Source organism: Salvelinus alpinus, chromosome 9 (genome assembly GCF_045679555.1).
Source record: "Salvelinus alpinus chromosome 9, SLU_Salpinus.1, whole genome shotgun sequence".
Classification (NCBI taxonomy): domain Eukaryota; kingdom Metazoa; phylum Chordata; class Actinopteri; order Salmoniformes; family Salmonidae; genus Salvelinus; species Salvelinus alpinus.
The window spans coordinates 82,811,038-82,835,807 of NC_092094.1; the positions used below are offsets into that span (position 1 = coordinate 82,811,038).

The window sequence follows — 24,770 nt, forward strand, 5'->3', positions numbered from 1 at the left end:
TAACTCGATTTGAATCCCTCCTATCCAAGTATGGCCCTGACCTGAATTCCATTTTAAATCTATCCACCGTTTCTACTGGTATATCATCCATTGCGTGAACTACAATGTGCTCTGTGACCTCTGACCTCCACAGAATGCCATGCCCCTGTCAGCTGCCATCTTTAAGAGTGAGCATAAGAACCCAGTACCCCAGTGCCCTCCGAGGCTGGACGTCCAGACCATCAACTCAGTGCTGTGGAGTCGCATGCCCAACACCTTCCTAAAGGTGGAGACGGCCAGGGTCAGTGAGAGACACGGCTGGGTGGTGCAGTGTCTGGAGCCCCTGCAGATGCTGGCTGTGCACATACCTGAGGAGAACAGGTAGACGTGCACACATACACAGATTGCACCACACACCCTGGTTGAGGACATAAGCGCTCCTGTATACGTCCTCGCTCTGTTTAAACAGTATACTGACCTCCCCACCAGGTGTGTTGACATCATGGAGCTGTCTGAGCAGGAGGACCTGAGGAAGTTCCACTACCACACCCTGAAGCTGTACTGTGCCCTGTGTGCCCTGGGAAACACCCGCGTGGCACACGCCCTCTGCAGCCACCTGGACCAATCCCAGCTGCTCTACACCATCGACAACCAGTACCTGTCGGGCATGCTGCGCGAGGGCTTCTACAACATCCTGATCAGCATTCACCTGGAGACGGCCAAGGAGGCCCGCCTCATGATGAACAACGAGTTTATTATCCCCATCACCGCCGAGACGCGCAGCATCCGCCTGTTCTCCGATGCCTCCAAGCACCACTCTCCTCCCGGGGTGGGCCTCAGTACCTCCCTGAAGCCCCGGCTCAACTTCTACCCCCCCTGCTTCATCAGCACCAAGAGGGAGCAGCACCTGTACAGCCCCCAGATCCCCCTGGATGCCCTGAAGGAGAAGGCCATCACCATGCTGACCGAGGCCGTGCAAGGCGGTGGGCATCACATCAGGGACCCTGTAGGGGGCAGCGTGGAGTACCAGTTTGTGCCCATCCTGAGGCTGATTGGTACACTGCTCACCATGGGCGTGCTGGGCAGTCACGATGTTCATAAGATCCTGCTCCTCATCGACCCCAACGTGTTTGTGGAGCATAGCGAGGAGGCCGTCGCCGTGGTGATGGAGGCCACAGAGAAGGAGGGGCTGACGGGCACCGAGGAGAAGGCGGTGGAGGCCGGGGAGGAGGAGGCGGCTAAAGACGCCAAGCTGCCAATGAAAGGTCTGCTGGAGAAGAGGCTGCCTGAGCCAGTGAAACGACAGGTAACATGGCCACTGAGACACTGGTTCTGCTAGGCTTTCAATCACATGCTCTGCAAAAATCCACTGACATTTTATAGTCCACTTTAAAATCACTCAGCCATGTAATGTCTCTGTATCAATGCTTTCTCTTCTAATAAGTTCCCTGAAGATATGTGTCATTAGTGTCTGTGTCTAAATCCCAGCTGATATTATATGTGGAAACTGTGTTTGTCTGCTAGATGTGTGAGCTGCTGCACTACTTCTGTGACTGTGAGCTGAAGCATCGCATCGAGGCCATTGTGTCTTTCTCAGACAGCTTTGTCTCCAAGCTGCAGTACAACCAGAAGTTCAGGTACAACGAGCTGATGCTGGCCCTCAACATGTCTGCTGCCGTCACCGCCAAGAAGACCAAGGAGTTCCGCTCCCCTCCCCAAGAACAGGTAGCACACCGAAATAGAAATAACCTAAAATGGCCTCCTAGTTAATGATGTAGGTTATGGGGAGTTTATCATCTCTCCTGTGGAGTAACAGTGTGGCAAGCAGTTTTAGTCACAGACTCTCGGCCGTGGCCTTAAATCTGTGGTTGAGTTAGGCTTTTTGAAATGCTGCCCACTTCATGACAACTGGGGTGACTGCAGACATCTGCGTGTGTTAACCTTGTTACATTTGTATTAGATAGAAGAGTTTGCACATTAACACAGAACAGGCTGCTGCTGAGACTACTGTTCTAAGCTAGCGAGCACGCGCACACACACCGCAACAAGGGCACATTGTTCTCGTAAACCTCAGCGGCACTCTTTCCACCTCCCCACTCTAAACTCTAGTGAGTAGTGTGGGAGCATTCAGTCATTTTTCCTCATTCATGGTTAATATATTTCATCCTTTTCCTCAAATTCCCTTTGGATTTGTATCAGTGGGTTCTTTCATTGTGGAGAGAACCACTCTGCTAGCCCGGAGTGACTGAGAGGCTTAGTGACTGTCTCTCTAACTGCTCCCCAAAGCTCTTTAATTTGAGTGTGTCCCTCCGCTGCCCAGCCTCAAGGCTGTGGGAATCCATCCCTGTCTGTTGTGCTATTGCCTCTGCCCGGGGACGGGGCCACATCCAGGCTTTACAACCCCCCCGCCAGACAGGAGGGCGCGATACCTCCCCATTTCCTCATCTACACAGCACGTCAGGGTCACTGCTCCCCGCTCACTTCAGCACTTTTCACAAACTTTAATGTCATTTTACCTTCAGTCTCTATTACTGCATACAAGCTTGATCATAGTTGCTATTTTTTCGGAACTATATATGTATAAAATGCGTAAGCCCATTGCATACTACAGTCATGTGGCCTAAATGACAGTTTATGTGTGTGTTTCAGATTAACATGCTGTTGAACTTCAGTACGGGGGAGGACTGCCCATGTCCAGAGGACATTCAGGAGGAGCTCTATGCCTTCCACAACGAGCTGCGGCTGCACTGTGGTAAAGAACATCATCAGGAGGGTTTATTCTCCAGTCTGGACCTGAATATTATGACCTGCCATCTGACTAGGAATAAAAAATGAATGGCAGCATCACAGGGCCTGAGTGGGAAATTATACTGTAGAGATGAGCTGCGGGATTCATTGAAAACAAAACCGTCAACATGGCCAATGTTATTACTCACAACAAATTGGACACAATGCTTGTCCAAATAGGACTGGTGAAAACATCCCCAGCAATATTAATTGCATGTTTCACTTCACAAGCTATGTAATATAGTTAGTTCTCATCCTTGTAAATCTATGTTTATTGTCGGAGCTCCCCAGGTTCATTTGAATTACAGGGGGATGTTGTATTAGAGCTTCCTGTGTTTCTTTGCAGAAAGGACGGCTTCTATCTCTCTGCTGATGTGTTTTAGTTCACTGCCTCTCCAGATTGCTCTGACGTCTTGATGTTTTGCTAAATAATTGAAAAGGGCTGTACCTAGGGGGTACTATACTGATGTAATGTATTCTACAGTCATGCTGCACTTTTCTGACCTGCAGCAGCACCTTAGGATGGAGACTGCATGGAAAGAGAAAGGAAAACATTACACTAGCAAATTAAACCATATGATACAGCTGACATATGTTGCCCGATTTACCCCTAGGAAATTATATTTGTCCAGGAGTGTGATATCGATTTTATTCCTGTGCTGTGTGTTTATGTAGGAATCCCTATGGAGGAAGAGGAAGATGACCAGGACACGTCTATTAAAGGTCGTCTGCTGGCCCTGGTCTACAAAATCAAAGGTCAACCTCTGAAGACTGAAGAGGAGCCCACGGAGCAGGAACAGCAAGCCCCCTGTAAGACTATACTATTAATATTACTCTTATTCTATATGTCACAGCCAGCAATAACAGGAACTGGCGACTCTGAAACCCACCATGTCCCTCTAGTCCCTGTAGTCCCTGAAGATAAAACAGTCCCTCAGTGATAACATATGTTTCCTAATAGACTCCTATAATAGGTTATCTCTCCAAAACAAGTCACTGTTTACTCGCTGTAACACAGGAGGTCGGGAAATTGAAAGGAGCAGGGTAGCTGTTGAATAGTGATGCTGGCATACAAGCCCTGTTTCATTTGTCTGGCATGTAGTACAGACACAGAGTGGCAGTCATTTCCATTTCAATTTCTTTTTCAATGTTATTATGGTAATGCAGAGCCGGTAGAGGATGGCTGCTCCGCCTGGCAGTGAGGGGCATCTTCACTCAGTCCTGCTCTTCTGCAGAGAGAGAAAACACTGCACTGATTTAACTCAGGCTTCTTTATCCCGATCTCATATACACACACAGAGCACTGTACCAGTGTGAGTACAGTATGGAAATTGTCTGACATTCTAGATGTAAAATGTAATGTCAGAGGCTACTAATAAATTAACTGATTGCCGTTAATCAAAACACAATTAAGAATTCATACACTTCCCTCCCTGTCCTTCAGGACAAACCAATGCCACAACAATGTTTCACAATAGCAGAATCCTCAATATTATCAGGACAACTCTACATTTCTTGAAACTGTTAATGAGATATAAAGCAATTTCAGATAATTTTCCTACCATGTAACACCATAAAGCAATGCACTCACTGTTCTGAGATCAGTAAATCAAATTTTTTGTGAAACAGGAAGATGAAAAACATGCACTCTTCCTGAAGATGGGTACAGCTCACTACCTGTAATAAGAGTGATGCTGGCATGGACAACTGCCCAAATTGCGGCGGGTAAATGTGGCCTGAAATATGCACCTGTGAATGCAGATGGTTAAAGGCAATCTGTCCCCAGACAGTTAGACAGACCTTGATGTGGACCACATGAGACCCCACTATTGATCTCACAAGAGCAAGGAGATGAAAATAGACGTGTATTTTGTTGTGTATTTGTGTAGTTGTGTATTTCCACTAAAATACTTTTCTTGCCCGTATTGGCTGTTTTCTTCAGACATGATTGATTATAACTATGCTGTGTAACGGCAGACTGGGTACATGGTTCCACTGCTACTACCTCTGAATGAATTAGGAGTCCTGCAGGAGGGAGTGAAGAAGGAGTGAGAAAAGGAAAGGGTGCAATGCAGTGCTTTGATGCATCTACAAACGTGGGTAGACAACTCTGTGTTTCCACTGTTTTGGAGAAGTCCCACTAATCAACCTCCTACCTGAACCCCCCCCCCCCCCCCCCTCAGCCCACAGAGAGGCCTGATTCAGCATTGACCCAAACTCTCCTCTGCAGTCCCCATGTCCTCATGGATGAGGGGTCCAATTACATTTAGTCAGCTGTTTTATGGTCCCTCCACGGCCTCCAGTCTCTCCACATGTTCCCCTCTCCCAGGTTCCTCCCTCTGTCATCTCAGCTTCCCCGTGGGACCTTGAGAATACAGCAGGGGTCCTAAAGTCCACTGTAACTCCCATAGGATGCTGATCAGATCACAGGATAAAGGCAATAGCTATGCCAAACTCGCTAACCTAGTATCTATCGGCCACATTCATTTATTGGTCCAATATTATTTGCTTCCTGTTGATCGGGCTATGTGAGATATAGTGTGAGCTGTAGTGTGTGTTTGTGAGGAGTTTCGCTCCACTGGGCCTGCCGGCTGACTGGCGTTTGTTCATCTTTGGAACTCTATTGTCCTTCCTGGCAGCTGAGACATGCGTGTCTTTATGTAATGAGAGATGGTCGTTATGCTCCTTGTAGCTGGAGAGGGAGAAATGTTGTTACATGTTTGTTACTGCCCTTCCTGCCCTGCTGCCTCTCTCTGGTGCTGGGACTGATTACTCGGTGGCGTACAAGCCAATCAACCAACCAGCAGAAACAGAGACTTTAAAACACAGCCACCTAATCCCCCCCCCCCCCCCCCGCCCCCACTGCTCTAAATGTGTTACTGTTCTCACTCTGGCGATGCTACCTAACCTTGGAAGACAGACAGACACACTGCCACACACCGCCGCCACACACCGCCGCCACAGACCGCCGCCACACACCCCCGCACACCACCACTACACACCGCTACACACCGCCACACACCACCGCTACACACCGCCACACACCACCGCTACACACCGCTACACACCGCCACACACCACCGCTACACACCGCCGCAACACACCGCCACAGACCACCGCCACAGATCACTGCCACAGACCACCGCTACACACCACTACACACCGCTACACACCGCCGCTACACACCTCCGCTACACACCACCGCTACACACCACAGCCGCCACACTCCACCGCCACACTCCACCGCTACACACCACCGCCGCCACACTCCACCGCCACACACCACCGCTACACACCACCGCCGCCACACTCCACCGCCACATACCACCGCCACACACCTCCACAGGCGTATCGATCTGGTTTTATTGAAGCCTTGAGGGTTCCCTTCATATGAGCTGTCCAAACGAATGACCCAGTTAACCGGGAGAGGCAGCAGAATATGCTAAATTACTATTAATACCTCTTACTCTCCCAGTGAGTCTCATTCTTACATAAGAGTGCTTCACTTGCACTCCATTGAGAATGGGCAATCGCCTTTTCGTGAATGAACTAGAAAAAGTGTTATCTTTCCAAATCCAAACGGAAAAGTATGACATTGACATTGCTCACACAATTTATCACCTTTCCTTTTGAGAAGAGACTTGTTGCTGTGTGTTCTACCAGACAGTGTTCTACTTGTAGATGTGTGTTATACACAGACAGTGTTCTACTTGTAGATGTGTGTTATACACAGACAGTGTTCTACTTGTTGCTGTGTGTTCTATCAGACAGTGTTCTACTTGTAGATGTGTGTTATACACAGACAGTGTTCTACTTGTTGCTGTGTGTTCTACCAGACAGTGTTCTACGTGTAGATGTGTGTTCTACACAGACAGTGTTCTACTTGTAGATGTGTGTTATACACAGACAGTGTTCTACACAGACAGTGTTCTGCTTGTTGCTGTGTTCTACCAGACAGTGTTCTACTTGTTGCTGTGTGTTCTACACAGACAGTGTTCTGCTTGTTGCTGTGTTCTACCAGACAGTGTTCTACTTGTTGCTGTGTGTTCTACACAGACAGTGTTCTGCTTGTTGCTGTGTTCTACCAGACAGTGTTCTACTTGTTGCTGTGTGTTCTACACAGACAGTGTTCTACCTGTAGCTGACTGATGCCCAGCGAAGGCACTCAAAGCCGGCAGAGAGAGAGCTGCTTCTAATTCAGGCTGTAATTTGCATCACTGAGCCAGGCTTCTGAATTGAGTCTTTGAATGGTTTCAATTGTGTCTCTTGCATGGTGACAATGGATAGAAGTGAGATCAGCTAGTCAAGTGCATTGTCTTTAACAGCAGTGTGAGGGGGATTTGTGAGCAGTGCAGGGCTGCAACTGAAGGGCCAGATGAGCCCTGCTGTGTCTCTGGGGCAGACCTCTATAGATGGAGAAGGTCATTCTCTGTGCACAAGGACACACAGGCCAGAAGGCACTGCAGAGCTAAGATCAGCTAGAGCTGATACTGCAAGCAAGTCTCCGCTGGATAAAGAACATTTAAAAAGGCTCCCACTTAGAGGATTAGTAGCATCTAACATACTACCCTAAACACTCTAGACTCAAACTGTTACAGACCTATATCTATCCTACCCTGCCTTTCTAAGGTCTTTGAAAGCCAAGTTAACAAACAGATCACCGACCATTTCGAATCTCACCGTACCTTCTCCACTATGCAATCTGGTTTCCGAGCTGGTCATGGGTGCACCTCAGCCACGCTCAAGGTCCTAAACGATATCATAACTGCCATCGATAAAAGACAATACTGTGCAGCCGTATTCATTGACCTGGCCAAGGCTTTCTACTCTGTCAATCACCACATTCTTATCAGCAGCCTCAACAGCCTTGGTTTCTCAAATGACTGCCTCACCTGGTTCACCAACTACTTCTCAGACAGAGTTCAGTGTGTCAAATCGGAGGGCCTGTTGTCCGGACCTCTAGCAATCTCTATGTGGGTGCCACAGGGTTCAATTCTCGGGCCGACTCTTTTCTCTGTATACATCAATGATGTTGTTCTTGCTGCTGGTGATTCTCTGATGCACATCTACGCAGACGACACCATTCTGTATACTTCTGGCCCTTTGGATACTGTGTTAACTAACCTCCAGACGAGCTTCAATGCCATACAACTCTCCTTCCGTGGCCTCCAACTGCTCTTAAATGCAAGTAAAACTAAATGCATGCTCTTCAACCGATCGCTGCCTGCACCTGACCGCCCGTCCAGCATCACTACTCTGGACGGTTCTGACTTAGAATATGTGGACAATTACAAATACCTAGGTGTCTGGTTAGACTGTAAACTCTCCTTCCAGACTTACATTAAGCATCTCCAATCCAAAAGTAAATCTAGAATCGGCTTCCTATTTCGCAACAAAGTATCCTTCCCTCATGCTGCCAAACACCCTCGTAAAACTGACTATCCTACCGATCCTTGACTTCGGCGATGTCATTTACAAAATAGCCTCCAACACCCTACTCAACAAATTGGATGCAGTCTATCACACAGTGCCATCCATTTTGTCACCAGAGCCCCAAATACTACCCAGTACTGCGACCTGTATGCTCTCGTTGGCTGGCCCTCGCTTCATGCTCGTCGCCAAACCCACTGCCTCCAGGTCATCTACAAGTCTCTGCTTGGTAAAACCCCGCCTTATCTCAGCTCACTGGTCACCATAGCAGCACCCACCCGTAGCACGCGCTCCAGCAGGTATATTTCACTGGTCACCCCCAAAGCCTATTACTCCTTTGGCCACCTTTCCTTCCAGTTCTCTGCTGCCAATGACTGGAACGAATTGCAAAAATCACTGAAGCTGGAGACTCATATCTCCCTCACTAACTTTAAGCATCAGCTGTCAGAGCAGATCACTGCACCTGTACACAGCCCATCCAACTACCTCATCCCCATATTTTTGTTGTTGTTGCTCCTCTGCACCCCAGTATCTCTACTTGCACATTCATCTTCTACACATCTATCTCTACAGTGTTTAATTGCTAAATTGTAATTACTTTGCCACTACGGCCTATTTATTGCCTTACCTCCCTAATCTTACCTCATTTGCACACACTGTATCTAGATTCTTTCTATTGTGTTATTGATTGTACGTTTGTTTATTCCATGTCTAACTCTGTGTTGTTTGTCACACTGCTTTGCTTTATCTTGGCCAGGTCACAGTTGTAAATGAGAACTTGTTCTCAACTGGCCTACCTGGTTAAATATAAGGTGAATAAAAAAAAATAAAAAAATACTGGTTGTCTTTACCACTATTGTATCCCGTTTTGCCACGTCTGGTCTCTTGGCCGTCCCACCCCTAAGGTGGACTCTGCTCCCGCTCAGCCCAGTCAAAGCTCTTCGCCGTCCTGGAACCCTAATGGTGGAATGAGCTTCCCCCTGATGCTAGGAAAGCAGAGTCCCTGCCCATCTTCTGAAAACGTCTGAAACCCTACGTCTTCAAAGAGTATCTTAAATAAGACATCTCAGTCTTATCCAGTATATAACCTATATCCTAACAGTGTAAAGTCTAGGAGTTAATGAGGTTCTGCAATTTCCCCCAGCCAACCTTAAAGAGCTGATTAGCCAGACCATGGTGAGCTGGGCTCAGGAGTGCCACGTCCAGGACCCCGAGCTGGTCAGAGTGATGTTCAGCCTGCTGAGGAGACAGTACGACAGCATTGGAGAGCTGCTCCGGGCCATGAGGAAGAGCTACACTATCAGTGCTGCCTCTATACAGGACACCATCAACCTGCTGGCCTCTCTGGGTCAGATCAGATCACTGCTGTCCGTACGCATGGGCAAGGAGGAGGAGAAACTCATGATCGACGGTCTGGGGTAGGCAAGGGCACGTCACAACAAAGTCTGCATGAACATAGTCTGATAATTAGGTGTTTTTAGTGGATGAAATATTGTTTACAAGCCTTTGGTAACTTCTAAGATCGATACAATAGCAGTGTTGCATGTTCAGGCATCACTCTGTTCTAAGTATTCTCTCATGTTCAGAGTTGCTTGTGTTTTGTATTTCCATCCAGTGACATCATGAACAACAAGATATTCTACCAGCACCCCAACCTGATGCGTGTGCTGGGCATGCATGAGACGGTGATGGAGGTGATGGTCAACGTGCTGGGAGGAGGCAAGTCCCAGGTACAGTAGTTAGGATAGAAGAGACTGGTGTAGCACAGCATCCATGCCATACTGCAGAGGTGTTGATGAGAGATTCAATTAGCACTGTGCGACTACTGGGTAGGTGTCAGATGCAGCATAACAACTCCCATTTAAAGGGAATTACTTTAAAACATATTTTTTGTATTTAAACTGCTCTCTAGACCACGTGTCAAACTCATTGCACAGAGTGTCTGCGGTGTCTGCGGGTTTACGCTCCTCCCTTGTACTTGATTGATTAAATAAGTTATCTAATTAGTGAGGAACTCCCCTCATCTGGTTGTCTAGGTCTTAATTGAAAGGAAAATCAAAAACCAGCGGCTCATAATATTGGTTGGAATGGAGTGAATGGAATGGTATCAGATGGAAACCATATGTTTGATACCATTACATTTATTCTATACCAACCATTACTATGAGCCTGTCCTCCCCAATTAAGGTGCCACCGCCCACCTGTGAATGAGTTTGACACCCCTGCTCTAGAGTCTAAGCCGGGGGGGAATTGTTTTAAGATGGTCATACCAAGGGTCATTTAGCTATTTGATTTAGAATTTTAGGATCTCTTTAGGTATCTGTAAAAAATGTAACATTTGATGAAACATTGAATTTGGCCTTACTGCTATTAGCCCGTAGAAACGCATTGAATAACAGATTCATACATGGAAAAACAGATAGTCCCCCAAAAAGTTGTTTGTTTTGTTTTGAAGTGTTTGTCCTATATCTGAGAGATATGAGAAAGCTCAGAAAAAGAAAAAGAAATCCTGGAATTACCCATATACATTTAATGTGGAAATGCCCTATTCACTTCCATGAATTTTTTGGGGTTACATTCATCCCGGTACCATGACACTTGTGGGAGTTGTCGAGTGAAACGGAGAGGGGGGGGGGGGGGGGGGTCATATTAGAGTGTAGCCCAAACTGTGAGAAAGATTTTCGGGATGTCTCCTTGTCTGACAAACACAGCGATAGCTCGGCCACATTCCACCACAGATGCGGAAGGCCACACTGGAAAAATAATTTTAATTACAATAATTGTATTATGCCCAGCTCATTAGGACCCTTGATGATGTGAGGCCTGAGGCAATTACCTCTTCTGTCTAATGGTAATTCCTCCAGTGGCCATAAATTATCGATCTTACCATCTGGTAGTGCCTGTCTTGACTGCATCAAATCGTTGTAAAGAAGCTAGCTAGCTAACATAATAAGACTAATTGAGGCTATTTTGCTGTGCTCTCCGTACTTGTCTACAACAACTCCATTCATATTAAACAATAGCCTACCTTTTGGTTGATCGTTGTAACCTACTACTTCTCATTTAGCCAACTTAATTCCATAATTGTAATTCCATTTTCCATTGACTAGAAATCTCCCACTTCACTTGCTACACATGGAGCCTCTGACTGTAGCGCCACTTTGATTGACTGACAATAACAAGGTACATGTGTGAAACGTGTCGGCTTCGGGTGCGTCTTTTTTATGGGACGCACTCATAAAAACAGTTTTATAAAAATGGTGAATGTCATGGTTTATCCTCGTAGATTATGTAGCAATGTCACATAGATAGTTGGGGGAAAAATCCAAGATGGCGTAGCAGTCAGACGTCTTTGTCTTTGTCCTGTTGTGTCCCTTGTATATATATTTTTATTCGCATATCTTTTAAAAATATTTTCCTAAACCTCAACTTCTAAATACTCTCCTGCAACCCGCCTCACCCAATGCGGCGTGGATCTATTTTTTTAAATAAAGTATTTCTATTTACTTCGGATCAGGAATCCCTCAACTGAAGCTAGCCAGCTAACTACCTACCAGCTATCAGTCAGGAAACTATTGCTAGCGGTCATCAGCTAACCTTTAGCTCGGAAAGCTCTCGCCAGTTTCGTACGTGACTCAAACCAGAGCATAACGGACCTATTTTTTTCTCGCCATATCCCCGGATTCCTACCGCAAACTCTGAACATTTTCATCTGGATTTTCGCAACTAGCTAACTGCAATCCCGGGTGACTACTCCTGGCCAGTGTCTCCATCCCGGAGCAAGCACCAATTAGCCTGAAGCTAGCCTGGCTAGGGCTCCTGGGCTACCACCGAAGCCCACTACTGGGCTAAAATATCCGGATCCCTTCTACTGCCGGTACGGGGCATGGAACCCCGCCGATCCTCTACCACTGGAATACCGACATAATCTGCCCGAGGATTCCAACAGGCCCCTCAGGCGAGACGTCTGCTGAAGGCCCATTCTGCTAACTGCGGCCTCTTAGCTACGTAGAGCTACTTGGAACTCTACTAATCCATGACTGGTCTATCGACGTCACCGCACGAAGAGGCAAAAACAGACTTACCTCCATCGCGACGTCCCCCAAAGGCCCTTCTGCTAGCTTGCTAGCCCCGGTCTGCTAACTGCTAGCTTGCTAGCCCCGGTCTGCTAACTGCTAGCTTGCTTGCCCCGGTCTGCTAACTGCTAGCTTGCTTGCCCCGGTCTGCTAACTGCTAGCTTGCTTGCCCCGGTCTGCTAACTGCTAGCTTGCTTGCCCCGGTCTGCTAACTGCTAGCTTGCTTGCCCCGGTCTGCTAACTGCTTGCTTGCTAACCTGGTCTGCTAGCTTGCTTGCCCCGGTCTGCTAACTGCTAGCTTGTTAGCCCCGGCGTACTAACTGCTAGCTTGTTAGCACCGGCCTGCTAACTGTCTGAATCGCCGTGTCCCCAGCCAGCCCAACCATTCACTGGACCCATATGTTCACTTGGCTACGCATGCCTCTCTCTAATATCAATATGCCTCGTCCATTACTGTCCTGGTTTGTGATTACTGTCTTATTTCACTGTAGAGCCATTACTCATTACTCAATGCCTAGGTTTACCTCCAATGTACTCACATCCTACCTTACCTTTGTCTGTACACTATGCCTTGAATCTATGCTATCGTTCCCAGAAACCTGCTACTTTTACTCTCTGTTCCGAACCTGCTAGGCGGCCAGTTCGTATAGCCTTTAGCCGTACCCTTATCCTACTTCTCCCCTGTTCCTCTGGTGATGTAGAGGTTAATCCAGGACCTGCAGTGCCTAGCTCCACTCCCACTCCCCAGGTGCTCTCATTTGTTGACTTCTGTAACCGTAAAAATGTGGTTTCATGCATGTTAACATTAGAAGCCTACTCCCTAAGTTTGTTTTACTCACTGCTTTAGCACACTCTGCCAACCCGGATGTCTTGGCCGTGTCTGAATCCTGGTTTAGGAAAACCACCAAAAACCCTGAAATCTCCATCCCTAACTATAACATTTTCCGCCAAGATAGAACTGCCAAAGGGGGCGGTGTTGCAATCTACTGCAAAGATAGCCTGCAGAGTTCTGTCTTACTATCCAGGTCTTTACCCAAACAATTCAAGCTTCTACTTCTAAATATTCACCTTTCCAGAAACAAGTCTCTCACTGTTGCCGCTTGCTATAGACCACCCTCTGCCCCCAGCTGTGCCCTCGACACCATATGTGAACTGATTGCCCCCCATCTATCTTCTGAGCTCGTGCTACTAGGTGACCTAAACTGGGACATGCTTAACACCCCGGCCATCCTACAATCTAAGCTTGATGCCCTCAATCTCACACAAATTATCAATGGACCTACCAGGTACAACCCCAAATCCGTAAACACGGGCACCCTCATAGATATCATCCTAACTAACTCCCCCTCCAAATACACCTCTGCTGTTTTCAATCAAGATCTCAGCGATCACTGCCTCATTGCCTGCATCCGTAATGGGTCTGCGACCAAACGACCACCCCTCATCACTGTCAAACGCTCCCTAAAACACTTCTGCGAGCAGGCCTTTCCAATCAACCTGGCCGGGCTATCCTGGAATGACATTGACCTCATCCCATCAGTAGTATGCCTGGTTATTCTTTAAAAGTGCCTTCCTCACCAGCTTAAATAAGCATGCCCCGTTCAAAAAATGTATAACTAGGAATAGATATAGTCCTTGGTTCACTCCAGACCTGTCTGCCCTTGACCAGCACAAAAACATCCTGTGGCGTTCTGCATTAGCATCGAATAACCCCCGTGATATGCAACTTTTCAGGGAAGTTAGAAACAAATATTCACAGGCTGTTAGGAAAGCTAAGGCCAGCTTTTTCAAACAGAAATTTGCATCCTGTAGCTCTAACTCAAAATAGTTCTGGGACACTGTAAAGTCCTTGGAGAATAAGAGCACCTCCTCCCAGCTGCCCATTGCTCTGAGCTCAGGAAACACTGTTACCACCGATAAACCCACTATAATTGAGAATTTCAATAAGCATTTCTCTACGGCTGGCCATGCTTTCCACCTGGCTACCCCTACCCCGGTCAACTGCCCGGCACCCTCCACAGCAACACTCCAAAGCCCCCACCATTTCTCCTTCACCCAAATCAAGATAGCAGATGTTCTGAAAGAGCTGCAAAATCTGGACCCCTACAAATCAGCCGGGCTAGACAATCTGGACCCTCTCTTTCTAAAATTATCTGCCGAAATTATTGCATCCCCTATTACTAGCCTGTTCAACCTCTCTTTCGTATCGTCTGAGATGCCCAAAGATTGGAAAGCTGCTGCGGTCATCCCCCTCTTCGAAGGGGGTGACACTCTACACCCAAACTGCTACAGACCTATATCTATCCTACCCAGTCTTTCTAAGGTCTTTGAAAGCCAAGTAAACAAACAGATTACCGACCATTTCGAATCCCACCGTACCTTCTCCGCTCTGCAATCTGGTTTCAGAGCTGGTCATGGGTGCACCTCAGCCACGCTCAAGGTTCTAAACGACATAACCGCCATCGATAAGAGACATTACTGTGCAGCCGTATTCATCGACCTGGCCAAGGCTTTCGACTCTGTCAATCACCACATTCTTATTGGCCGACTCGACAGCCTTGGTTTCTCAAATGATTGCCTCGCCTGGTTTACCAACTACTTCTCTGATAGAGTTCAGTGTGTCAAATCGGAGGGCCTGTTAGCAGTCTCTATGGGGGTGCCACAGGGTTCAATTCTCGGGCCGACTCTCTTCTCTGTATACATCAATGATGTCGCTCTTGCTGCTGGTGATTCTCTGATCCACCTCTACGCAGACGACACCATTCTGTATACTTCTGGCCCCTCTTTGGACACTGTGTTAACTAACCTCCAGACAAGCTTCAATGCCATACAACTCTCCTTCCGTGGCCTCCAACTGCTCTTGAATGCAAGTAAAACTAAATGCATGTTATTCAATTCATCACTGCCCGCACCTGCCCGCCCGTCCAGCATCACTACTCTGGACGACTCTGACTTAGAATACGTGGACAACTACAAATACCTAGGTGTCTGGTTAGACTGTAAACTCTCCTTCCAGACTCACATTAAGCATCTCCAATCCAAAATGAAATCTAGAATCGGCTTCCTATATCGCAACAAAGCATCCTTCACTTATGCTGCCAAACATACCCTCGTAAAACTGACCATCCTACCGATCCTCGACTTTGGCGATGTCATCTATAAAATAGCCTCCAACACCCTACTCAACAAATTGGATGCAGTCTGTCACGTTTTGTCATTAAAGCCCCATACACTACCCACCACTGCGACCTGTACGTTCTCGTTGGTTGGCCCTCGCTTCATACTCGTCGCCAAACCCACTGGGTACAGGTTATCTACAAGTCTCTGTTAGGTAAAGCCCTGCCTTATCTCAGCTCACTGGTCCCCATAGCGGCAACCACTCGTAGCACGCGCTACAGCAGGTATATTTCACTGGTCACCCCCAAAGCCAATTCCTCCTTTGGTCGCCTTTCCTTCCAGTTCTCTGCTGCTAATGACTGGAACGAACTGCAAACATCACTGAAGCTGGAGACTCACATCTCTCTCACTAGCTTTAAGCACCAGCTATCAGAGCAGCTTACAGTTCACTGCACCTGTACATAGATGGGCTGTTTACAGATGGGCTATCTACCTCATCCCCATACTGTATTTATTTATTTATCTTTCTCCTTTGCACCCCAGTATCTCTACTTGCACATTCATCTTCTGCACATCTACCATTCCAGTGTTTAATTGCTATATTGTAATTACTTCGCCACCATGGCCTATTTATTGCCTTTACTCCCTTATCTTACCTCATTTGCACTCACTGTATATAGACTTTTGTTTTATTTTTTCTACTGTATTATTGACTGTATGTTTTGTTTATTCCATGTGTAACTCTGTGTTGTTGTATGTGTCGAATTACTATGCTTTATCTTGGCCAGGTCGCAGTTGCAAATGAGAACTTGTTCTCAACTAGCCTACCTGGTTAAATAAAGGTGAAATAAAAAATAAAAAAACTCTTTGTATTTCATTTTAGACAGACTTTTTTAAAATACCTTATTTGTATTATGATTTTTATTAATACTCTCTCAAGTAATCTAATATTAACGTCCATTCGGATTTTTGAATATTCAAATAACCGTGCCCATCCATAGTTGAGAGAAACTCTTCCCGCAGTCAGAGCAGTGGTAAAGCTTCTCTCCTGTGTGTATTCTCTGAACTTTTAGCTCAGCTGATGTTGTTGAAGCACTTCCCACAGTCAGAGCAGTAGTAAGGCTTCTCTCCAGTATGTATCTGTTGGTGTGTTTTTACGTTGCCCAATTGGGAGAAACTCGTCTTAGTCAGAGCAGTAGTACGGCTTCTATCCTTTATGTATACATTGGTGTCTTTTTAAGTAGCTCAACACGGAGAAACTATTCCCACAGTCAGAGCAGAAGTAAGGTTTCTCCTGTGTGTGCTCTCTGATGAACATTAAGGTCATTTGATGTTATAAAGCATTTTTTATAGTCAGAGCAGGAGTAAGGCTTCTCTCCTGTGTGTTTATTTTGGTGTATTTTTAAGTGGCCCAGTTGAGAGAAACTCTCCAGGGTCAGAGCAGTAGTAAGGCTTCTCTCTTTTATGTATACGTTACTGTGTTTTTAAGTTATCCTTAACTCCCCAGTAGGAAATGCTGCCCGACCTATTGTTTTCTTTCTTTCTTATAGTGGATATAACATTGAAGATCTGACATTGTTTCAAAGGAACAAATTCAACATATTGTATTCAATGTTTGTCAATGTTGAAAATCAGTTAAAATTATAACATAATCCTGTAGTTGAAATTCCACCCTCAAAACAACATTTTACAGTTGATGCCTTTTTCCAATCCAATGTATTTTTCACACAGATTCCACGTCACAATACGTTGAAACAACATTGATTCAACCAGTTTGTGCCGAGTGGGTAACTTCTAGAAAGATAGAACTTGCCCTTACCATGATAAACAGATTTCCCATTTTGCACCTCTTCTTCATCTTTAATGTTGACATTCAGCTCCAGTGTTTAACTGCTGTCTTCGAGCTTCATTGAGGCCATCTCTGGATCCTGCGGTGCAAACTGCTTTCCACTGTCACAATCAGGACCCAGTGACTCTAGGTTTGGACTCAGTGTGGAAGGAGAGAGGCAGGCTAGGTTTGTCCTCACTGTACTCACTGTTAATCTGGCAACTCTGGCTAGGATCCCATTCCTAAATAGAAGTCTGAGTTCAACCTCCTGGTCCTCCCCTGTGCATGCCACACCCTTCCCATGCTACTGTATGTATGATTACTTTTTGAATGATGGCTGCCTAATATGCCGTGGTGCTTACAAACACAGTGTGAAAGGTGGTGGCAGATGTGGGCCAGCTGAGTTCACAGCTCTTTCACTCTGAGCATTCATATCAATGACTCACCCTGAAATGGACCATCAATACCAGAGTTCTACAAAACTATTTACATAATAAACCAGGCATTTCAACAGCCCTGACCGTCAGTAAAGTTCTGGACATAAATTGAGCTCTAACAATGGGGCGTGGAAAGTGTGTGTTGAAATGGATACTGTAGTGGTGTGAGAAAGGTAACGCAAGCTTCCTCTCGGGTTCCATTGCCCAATAGTAAGTATTGGCACTATTGTTTGGTCACCTCACCAGACCTCCAATATGGTTGTGTGTTCCCTGTTTCCCTAATCTATCCTTTATCCTTATTGAACCATATCAAAATAACAGTGGGCAATCAAACCATATAACTTGGTTCAATCACTCATGATATTACCCTGAAGAAGGCCCTGTGTGACAAAACATTGGTGGATTAATCAATAAATTACTGAGAGCTTGTATATAGAGTGTGTGCCGCTCTTTATTTTTTATAAGAATATATTGCGTTCTAACAACGAGGCATGGAAAGGGTCTATTGAAATGAATACTGTAGTGGTGTGAGAAAGGTAACACAAGCTTCCTGTTTCCATTCCCCAATTGTAAGGTGTCATTCTTGAACGTCGTTGTAATAATGTCCTTGAACTTTGGCACCACGTCAATAAACAAGCTTGAGAAAATATTGGTCGTAGGATTTAATACATAAAAGTCAGGTTTTCCAGAGCTTCAATGTGTATGTGCTGCAGAGCAATGTAAGGGTGACTGTACTGCACGTAGCAGGGAGCCTGAGTGTGTGTTGGGAAGGCAGAGGAGTGCAGAAATAAAGACATCCCAGCAGGCATTCATTAGTGAAGGGGATTTATAGTAACAAGCCCCGAGGAAACCAAGTAGTCAGTAGACTCAACACACTCCTCTGTCTCTTTGCTTGTGTGAGAGCTAAGATTTACATCTACTTATAGTACAGTGTCTTCAGAAAGTATTCAGACCCCTTGAATTGTTCCACATTTTGTTACGTTACAGCCTTATTCTAAAAATATATATATACACTACCGTTCAAGTTTGGGGTCAATTAGAAATGTGCTTGTTTTTGAAAGAAAAGCAAATTTCTTTGTCCATTAAAATAACATGAAATTGATCAGAAATACAGTGTAGACATTGTTAATGTTGTAAATGACTATTGTAGCTGGAAACGGCAGGTTCTTTATGAAATATCTACATAGGCTTACAGAGGCCCATTATCAGCAACCATCACTCTTGTGTTCCAATGGCACGTTGTGTTAGTTAATCCAAGTTGATCATTTTAAAAGGCTAATTGATCATTAGAAAACCCTTTTGCAATTATGTTAGCACAACTGAAAACTGGCGTTCTGATTAAAGAAGCAATAAAACTGGCCTTTAGACTAGTTGAGTATCTGGAGCATCAGCATTTGTGGGTTCGATTACAGGCTCAAAATGGCCAGAAACAAAAAACTTTCTTCTGAATCTCGTCAGCCTTCATTTCTTAGAACAAGAATAGACTATTCCATGCGAAAAATTGCCAAGAAACTGAATATCTCGTACAACAATGTGTAGTACTCCCTTCACAGAACAGCGCAAACTGGCTCTAACCAGAATAGAAAGAGGAGTGGGAGACCCCGGTGCACAACTGAGCAAGAGGACAAGTACATTAGTGTCTAGTTTGAGAAACAGACGCCTCACAAGTCCTCAACTAGCAGCTTCATTAAATAGTACCCGCAAAACAACAGTCTCAACATCAACAGTGAAGAGGCGACTCCGGGATTCTGGCCTTCTAGGTAGAGTTGCAAAGAAAAATCCATATTTCAAACTGGCCAATAAAAATAAAAGATTAAGATGGGCAGAAGAACACAGACACTGGACAGAGGAACTCTGCCAAGAAGGCCAGCATCCCAGAGTCGAGACTGGTGTTTTGCAAGTACTATTTAATGAAGCTGCCAGCTGAGCCACTCAGGAGGCCAAGCCTTATTCTAAAATGTATTACATTTTTAAAAATCCTCATAAATATACACACAATACCCTATAATGACAAAACGAAAACAGGTTTTTAGACCTTTTAGTACATTTATTAAAAATAAAAAACAAAGACTTTATTTACATAAGTATTCAGACCTTTTGCTATGAGACTCAAAATTGAGCTCAGGTGCATTCGGTTTCCATTGATCATCCTTGAGATGTTGCTACAACTTGATTGGAGTCCACCTGTGGTAAATTCAATTGATTGGACATGATTTGGAAAGGCACACCCCTGTCTATACAAGGTCCCACAGTTGACAGTGCATGTCAGAGCAAAAACCAAGCCATGTGGCTGAAAGAATTGTCCATAGACCTCCGAGACAGGACTGTCGAGGCACAGATCTGGGGAAGGGTACCAAAAAATGTCTGCAGCATTGAAGTTCCCCAAGAACACAGTGGCCTCCATTTATTCTTAAAAAGAATACGTTTGGAACCACCAAGACTCTTCCTGAGCTGGCCGTCCGGCCAAACTGAGCAATTGGGGGAGAAGGGCCTTGGTCAGGGAGGTGACCAAGAACCTGATGGTCTCTCTGACAGAGCTCCAGAGTTCCTCTGTGGAGATGGGAGAACCTTCCAGAAGGACAACCATCTCTGCAGCACTCCACCAATCAGGCCTTTATGGTAGAGTGGCCAGACGGAAGCCACTCCTCAGTAAAAGGCACATGACAGCCCACTTGGAGTTTGCCAAAAGGCAACTGTAGACTCTCAGACAAGATTCTCTGGTCTGATGAAACTAAGACTCTTTGGCGTGAATGCCAAGCGTCGTGTCTGTAGGATACTTGGCAACATCCCTACGGTGATGCATGGTGGTGGCAGAATCAAGCTGTGGGGATGGTTTTTTTAGCGGCACGGACTGGGATACTAGTCAAGATCGAAGGAAAGATTAACGTAGCAAAGTACAGAGAGATCCTTGATGAAAACCTGCTCCAGAGTGCTCAGGACCTCAGACTGGAGCGAACGTACACCTTCCAACAGGACAACGACACTAAGCACACAGCCAAGACAATGCAGGAGTGGCTTCGGGACAAGTCTCTGAATGTTCTTGAGTGGCCCAGCCAGAGCCCAGACTTGAACCCAGTCGAACATCTCTGGAGAGACCTGAAAATAGCTGTGCAGCGAAGCTCCCCATCCAACTTGACAGAGCTTGAGAGGATCTGCAGAGAAGAATGGGAGAAACTCCCCAAATACAAGACTGACAAGCTTGTAGCGTCATACCCAAGAAGACTCGAGACTGTAATCGCTGCCAAAGGTGCTTCAACAAAGTACTGAGTAAAAGGTCTGAATACTGATGTAAAAAAATCCTAAAAACCTGTTTTTGCTTTGTCATTATGGGGTATTGTGTGTCGATTGATGACGAAAAAATATGACTTAATACATTTTAGAATAAGGCTGTAACGTAACAACATGTGGAAAAACTTTCCGAATGCACTGTATGTCAGCGAAGTGTCTGTTTTGTACTGAGAATTGTACAGGTTGAACCTCCATTAAGCCTATTCTCTGTCTTTTTCTCTCAGGAGATAGCGTTCCCCAAGATGGTGGCCAGCTGCTGTCGCTTCCTGTGTTACTTCTGCAGGATCAGTCGTCAGAACCAGAAGGCCATGTTTGACCACCTCAGCTACCTCTTGGAAAACAGCAGCGTGGGCCTGGGTAGGTACACCTGGGTCTAATTTATTAGGACACACTGTATTAAAACAGAAAACAAAATCAAACGTTTATTATTGGGCAAGTTCAAGGCACTCCTTCCCTGTTTCAGTCAGTTTTTTTTATGACCTTGCTTAGCACTTTACACCTCTGGCTTTATGGAGCATATCTGACAGGAAAATGACATGATTTAACCAGCGTCTCTTATTTGATATTGGGACGACTGGCTCATACTGTAGTTACACTGGGTGTGACAACATCTCTGATGCTGTTCTCATTATTATGGACAATAATCTCATTGGGGCCTCAGGTTAGGTCCTTGAGCTGTCAGTCTGCGTACATTAGACACACATCTGAGATTAAAGGTGTGTGTGTTTGTGTGTGTGTGTGTGTTCGGCCAGTCGGTCGTGTTGAGAATTCATCAGTTGAGAGGGTAATTGTACATTCTATCAGGAGAGATGCCAAAGTCACTCTGAACACCCTGCTTTGGCAGAGAGAGATTGGTTCTCTTCTGGAATAACTCACACACAGAATGGTCCACAGGCAAAGGATAATCTAATCACAGTCTTGCACCTGTATTGGACAAAGCCTTTGAGCGTTAGTGTACCGATATTTTACACATTTTTGAATATTTCTGTTTATGAAAACACAGAAATGGAAGTGTCCTTTACATCAGTGATTTCTCCTCAAACAGTGTTCATAGGCTTGGATAAACTCAGTGAAACAATAGAAGCTATGTGTAATTGTTGCAAGTAGGAGCTGGAAAGTTTGGTTTAGATCAGTATCACTCAGCTGTTGGCAGATGAATAATCTGCCAGTCCAATCAGAGCCTGGTCCTGGTTCATAAGTGTAAATGCTGCTCCCTGCTGTTGGCTTTATGTTACTCCCACTATCTCTCATCCCAATGATTTATGATTTATGGTCCCACACATAACGAAAAATACATTGCAGACAAAATTACTTTTCAATTTGCATACATTTAAAACATTAACATAGACATTACAGATTTTATATAAAAAATAAAATAAAGACACAAATTTACACAATTGCTGACTACCTCAGACTTAGTGGAATGGAGATTTGTTCTCTATATACCATAATTGTTGTAAATGCCTGTAAGAAAGAAGCTACTTTAATTGGATCCTATATATGTTTTCTGCCCACAGCGTCCCCGGCCATGAGGGGCTCTACTCCTCTAGACGTGGCTGCCTCCTCTGTGATGGACAACAACGGCCTGGCCTTGGCCCTGGAGGAACCTGACCTGGATAAGGTAGGAGATGCTGTCTCTAGTGGATTTGTGTATGTTGATGTGTGTGCATTAGAATTAGTGTTTTGTGTCTATGTGTTTAATATTATCCTCAGTCCATGTGTCTGTTATTAAGCTTGTCCTGGTTGTGTCTTGATTGTGTCCTGATTTGTGCCCTGATTGTGTCCTGGTTGTGTGTTGCAGGTGGTGACGTACCTAGCAGGCTGTGGGCTCCAGAGCTGTCCCATGCTGCTGGACAAAGGTTACCCTGACATCGGTTGGAACCCCATAGAGGGCGAGCGCTACCTCTCCTTCCTGCGCTTTGCTGTCTTTGTTAATGGTAGCTAGGACACTGTACTGTAATGACTGTCAACAGCTACTGTACTGAACCTTGGTCTCTGTAGGGTAGTGGAAAATGGGGCTTGGTACTGTACGGTGCCTTCCACACCAGGTGTAGGCAGTGTTAGAGAGGGCCTGTCTGTATGCTGCAGAGCAGGCTAGACTGCCTGAGAATGTTAGTATCTGGGAGCTACAACCTCAGTGCCAGTAGAGTTCAGTGGAGGAACAGCTCCTGGCTGAAAGAGCAGGGCAGCCATTCATTTCTTTCCTGACAGTGATGGACCAAAAAAAAATAGCGATACATTGGCAAGCACTCACTAGATGAGGTTTATATCTGATGCTGTTCACCTCTGAGGCATTTGGCTGCTCGTGGGAGTATTATGTCTATGTCAGAGTTGTTGATATATGTGTGTGTTTTTCCACCTCCAATGCATTTTTCTGTGCATCTTGTGTCGATGTCAATGTGCTAATGCAGTTTACCACTGATATATTTGTTTTGTTAACCTGGTGTGTGTGTCTGTGTGTGTGTTCCAGGTGAGAGTGTGGAGGAGAACTCCAGTGTGGTGGTGAAGCTACTGATCAGGCGTCCAGAGTGTTTTGGTCCGGCCCTGAGAGGAGAGGGGGGTAACGGGCTGCTAGCAGCCATGAAGGAGGCCATCAAGATCTCTGAGAACCCTGCTCTGGACCTGCCCTCCTCTGCCCAGGGGGTCAGCTCTGACATGTAAGATACATACTGTACCTGCCATAGCTATAGAGCAAGAGCTAACAGCATACCCAGCTGGAACATAACACTTTATTTAAAGTCATGTTCTCAGAACGTTCAGATAACGTTAAACATTCTTCTGTGGGCATTTCAGTACTTCAGCATAACGTTTTCTGCAGGTTCCCTCATGGTTCTATTTAAACACATGTTCTCAGAACATTAAGAAAGCGTTCCATAAAAACCACAAGAAAACATTAGTAACGGTCTAAGAATGTTATTTTTTAAACATATACAGTACCAGTCAAAAGTTTGGAGACACCTATTCATTCAAGGGTTTTTCTTTATTTTTACTATTTTCTACATTGTAGAATAATAGTGAAGACATCAAAACTATTAAATAACACATATGGAATCATGTAACAACCAAAAATGTATTAAACAAATCAAAATCAATTTTATATTTGAGATTCTTCAAAGTAGCCACCCTTTGCCTTGATGACATTCTTGGCATTCTCTCAACCAGCTTCACCTGGAATGCTTTTCCAACAGTCTTGAAGGAGTTCCCACATAGGCTGAGCACTTGTTGGCTGCTTTTCCTTGACTGTTGTCGTGGAAATATTGAATCAAATATTTTTCAGATACCGGAACGTGTAAATTCAATTAGACTTTATTACAAAAGTAACAGAAGCCGAGCAAATCCATGGAAGAGCTTTTATTCCTTTCCACTCTTGAATAACATACATAGTAACTCCTTTCTATGTAAATGATTAACACCCCTTGGCCCTGCGCCACCATTATCTTTCTGTCTCAATTCTGGCTTGTTTACGCCCACATCTGACTCATCTTGCTCAAGTTTAGATTATATTGGTGGCGACACCACAGTTCTAATACAACAAAATAATACATTTATTGCATATATATGATCCTAATTGAAGTGCTTTTCTAATAGTACTTGATTAATACAAACATATCTTCCCAGTATATAACATGTCTCCCCAATACATATACATGGCTTGTGGTTCTAGTGTTGATTAACTAAAGTACATAGTCACTGGCCTTCACAAGTTCAGGCCTATGTTGCCTATGAATGATTAACCCATATACGTATGATCACAAGATCAGACATGGCCCAGAACGGTCAAGTCTGTTGTTCCAGCTTGGCACGTTCACGTAGATTACGCTTACGTTT

General features: G+C 45.2%; 1 protein-coding gene across 2 annotated transcripts in view; it reads left to right on the plus strand.

The window, feature by feature from the left end:
* The window catches only part of LOC139530772 (ryanodine receptor 3-like), a 177,282-nt gene that overhangs the window by 111,316 nt on the left and 41,196 nt on the right, over nt 1-24,770 (plus strand). For both annotated transcript variants that reach the window (XM_071327455.1, XM_071327456.1), the window contains exons 34-44: nt 134-360; nt 469-1,285; nt 1,504-1,704; nt 2,629-2,731; nt 3,442-3,576; nt 9,341-9,614; nt 9,812-9,926; nt 21,167-21,299; nt 22,460-22,563; nt 22,744-22,879; nt 23,413-23,599. In XM_071327455.1, coding sequence (XP_071183556.1) covers nt 134-360; nt 469-1,285; nt 1,504-1,704; nt 2,629-2,731; nt 3,442-3,576; nt 9,341-9,614; nt 9,812-9,926; nt 21,167-21,299; nt 22,460-22,563; nt 22,744-22,879; nt 23,413-23,599 — 2,432 coding nt within the window. The remainder of the gene's footprint in view (nt 1-133; nt 361-468; nt 1,286-1,503; nt 1,705-2,628; nt 2,732-3,441; nt 3,577-9,340; nt 9,615-9,811; nt 9,927-21,166; nt 21,300-22,459; nt 22,564-22,743; nt 22,880-23,412; nt 23,600-24,770) is intronic.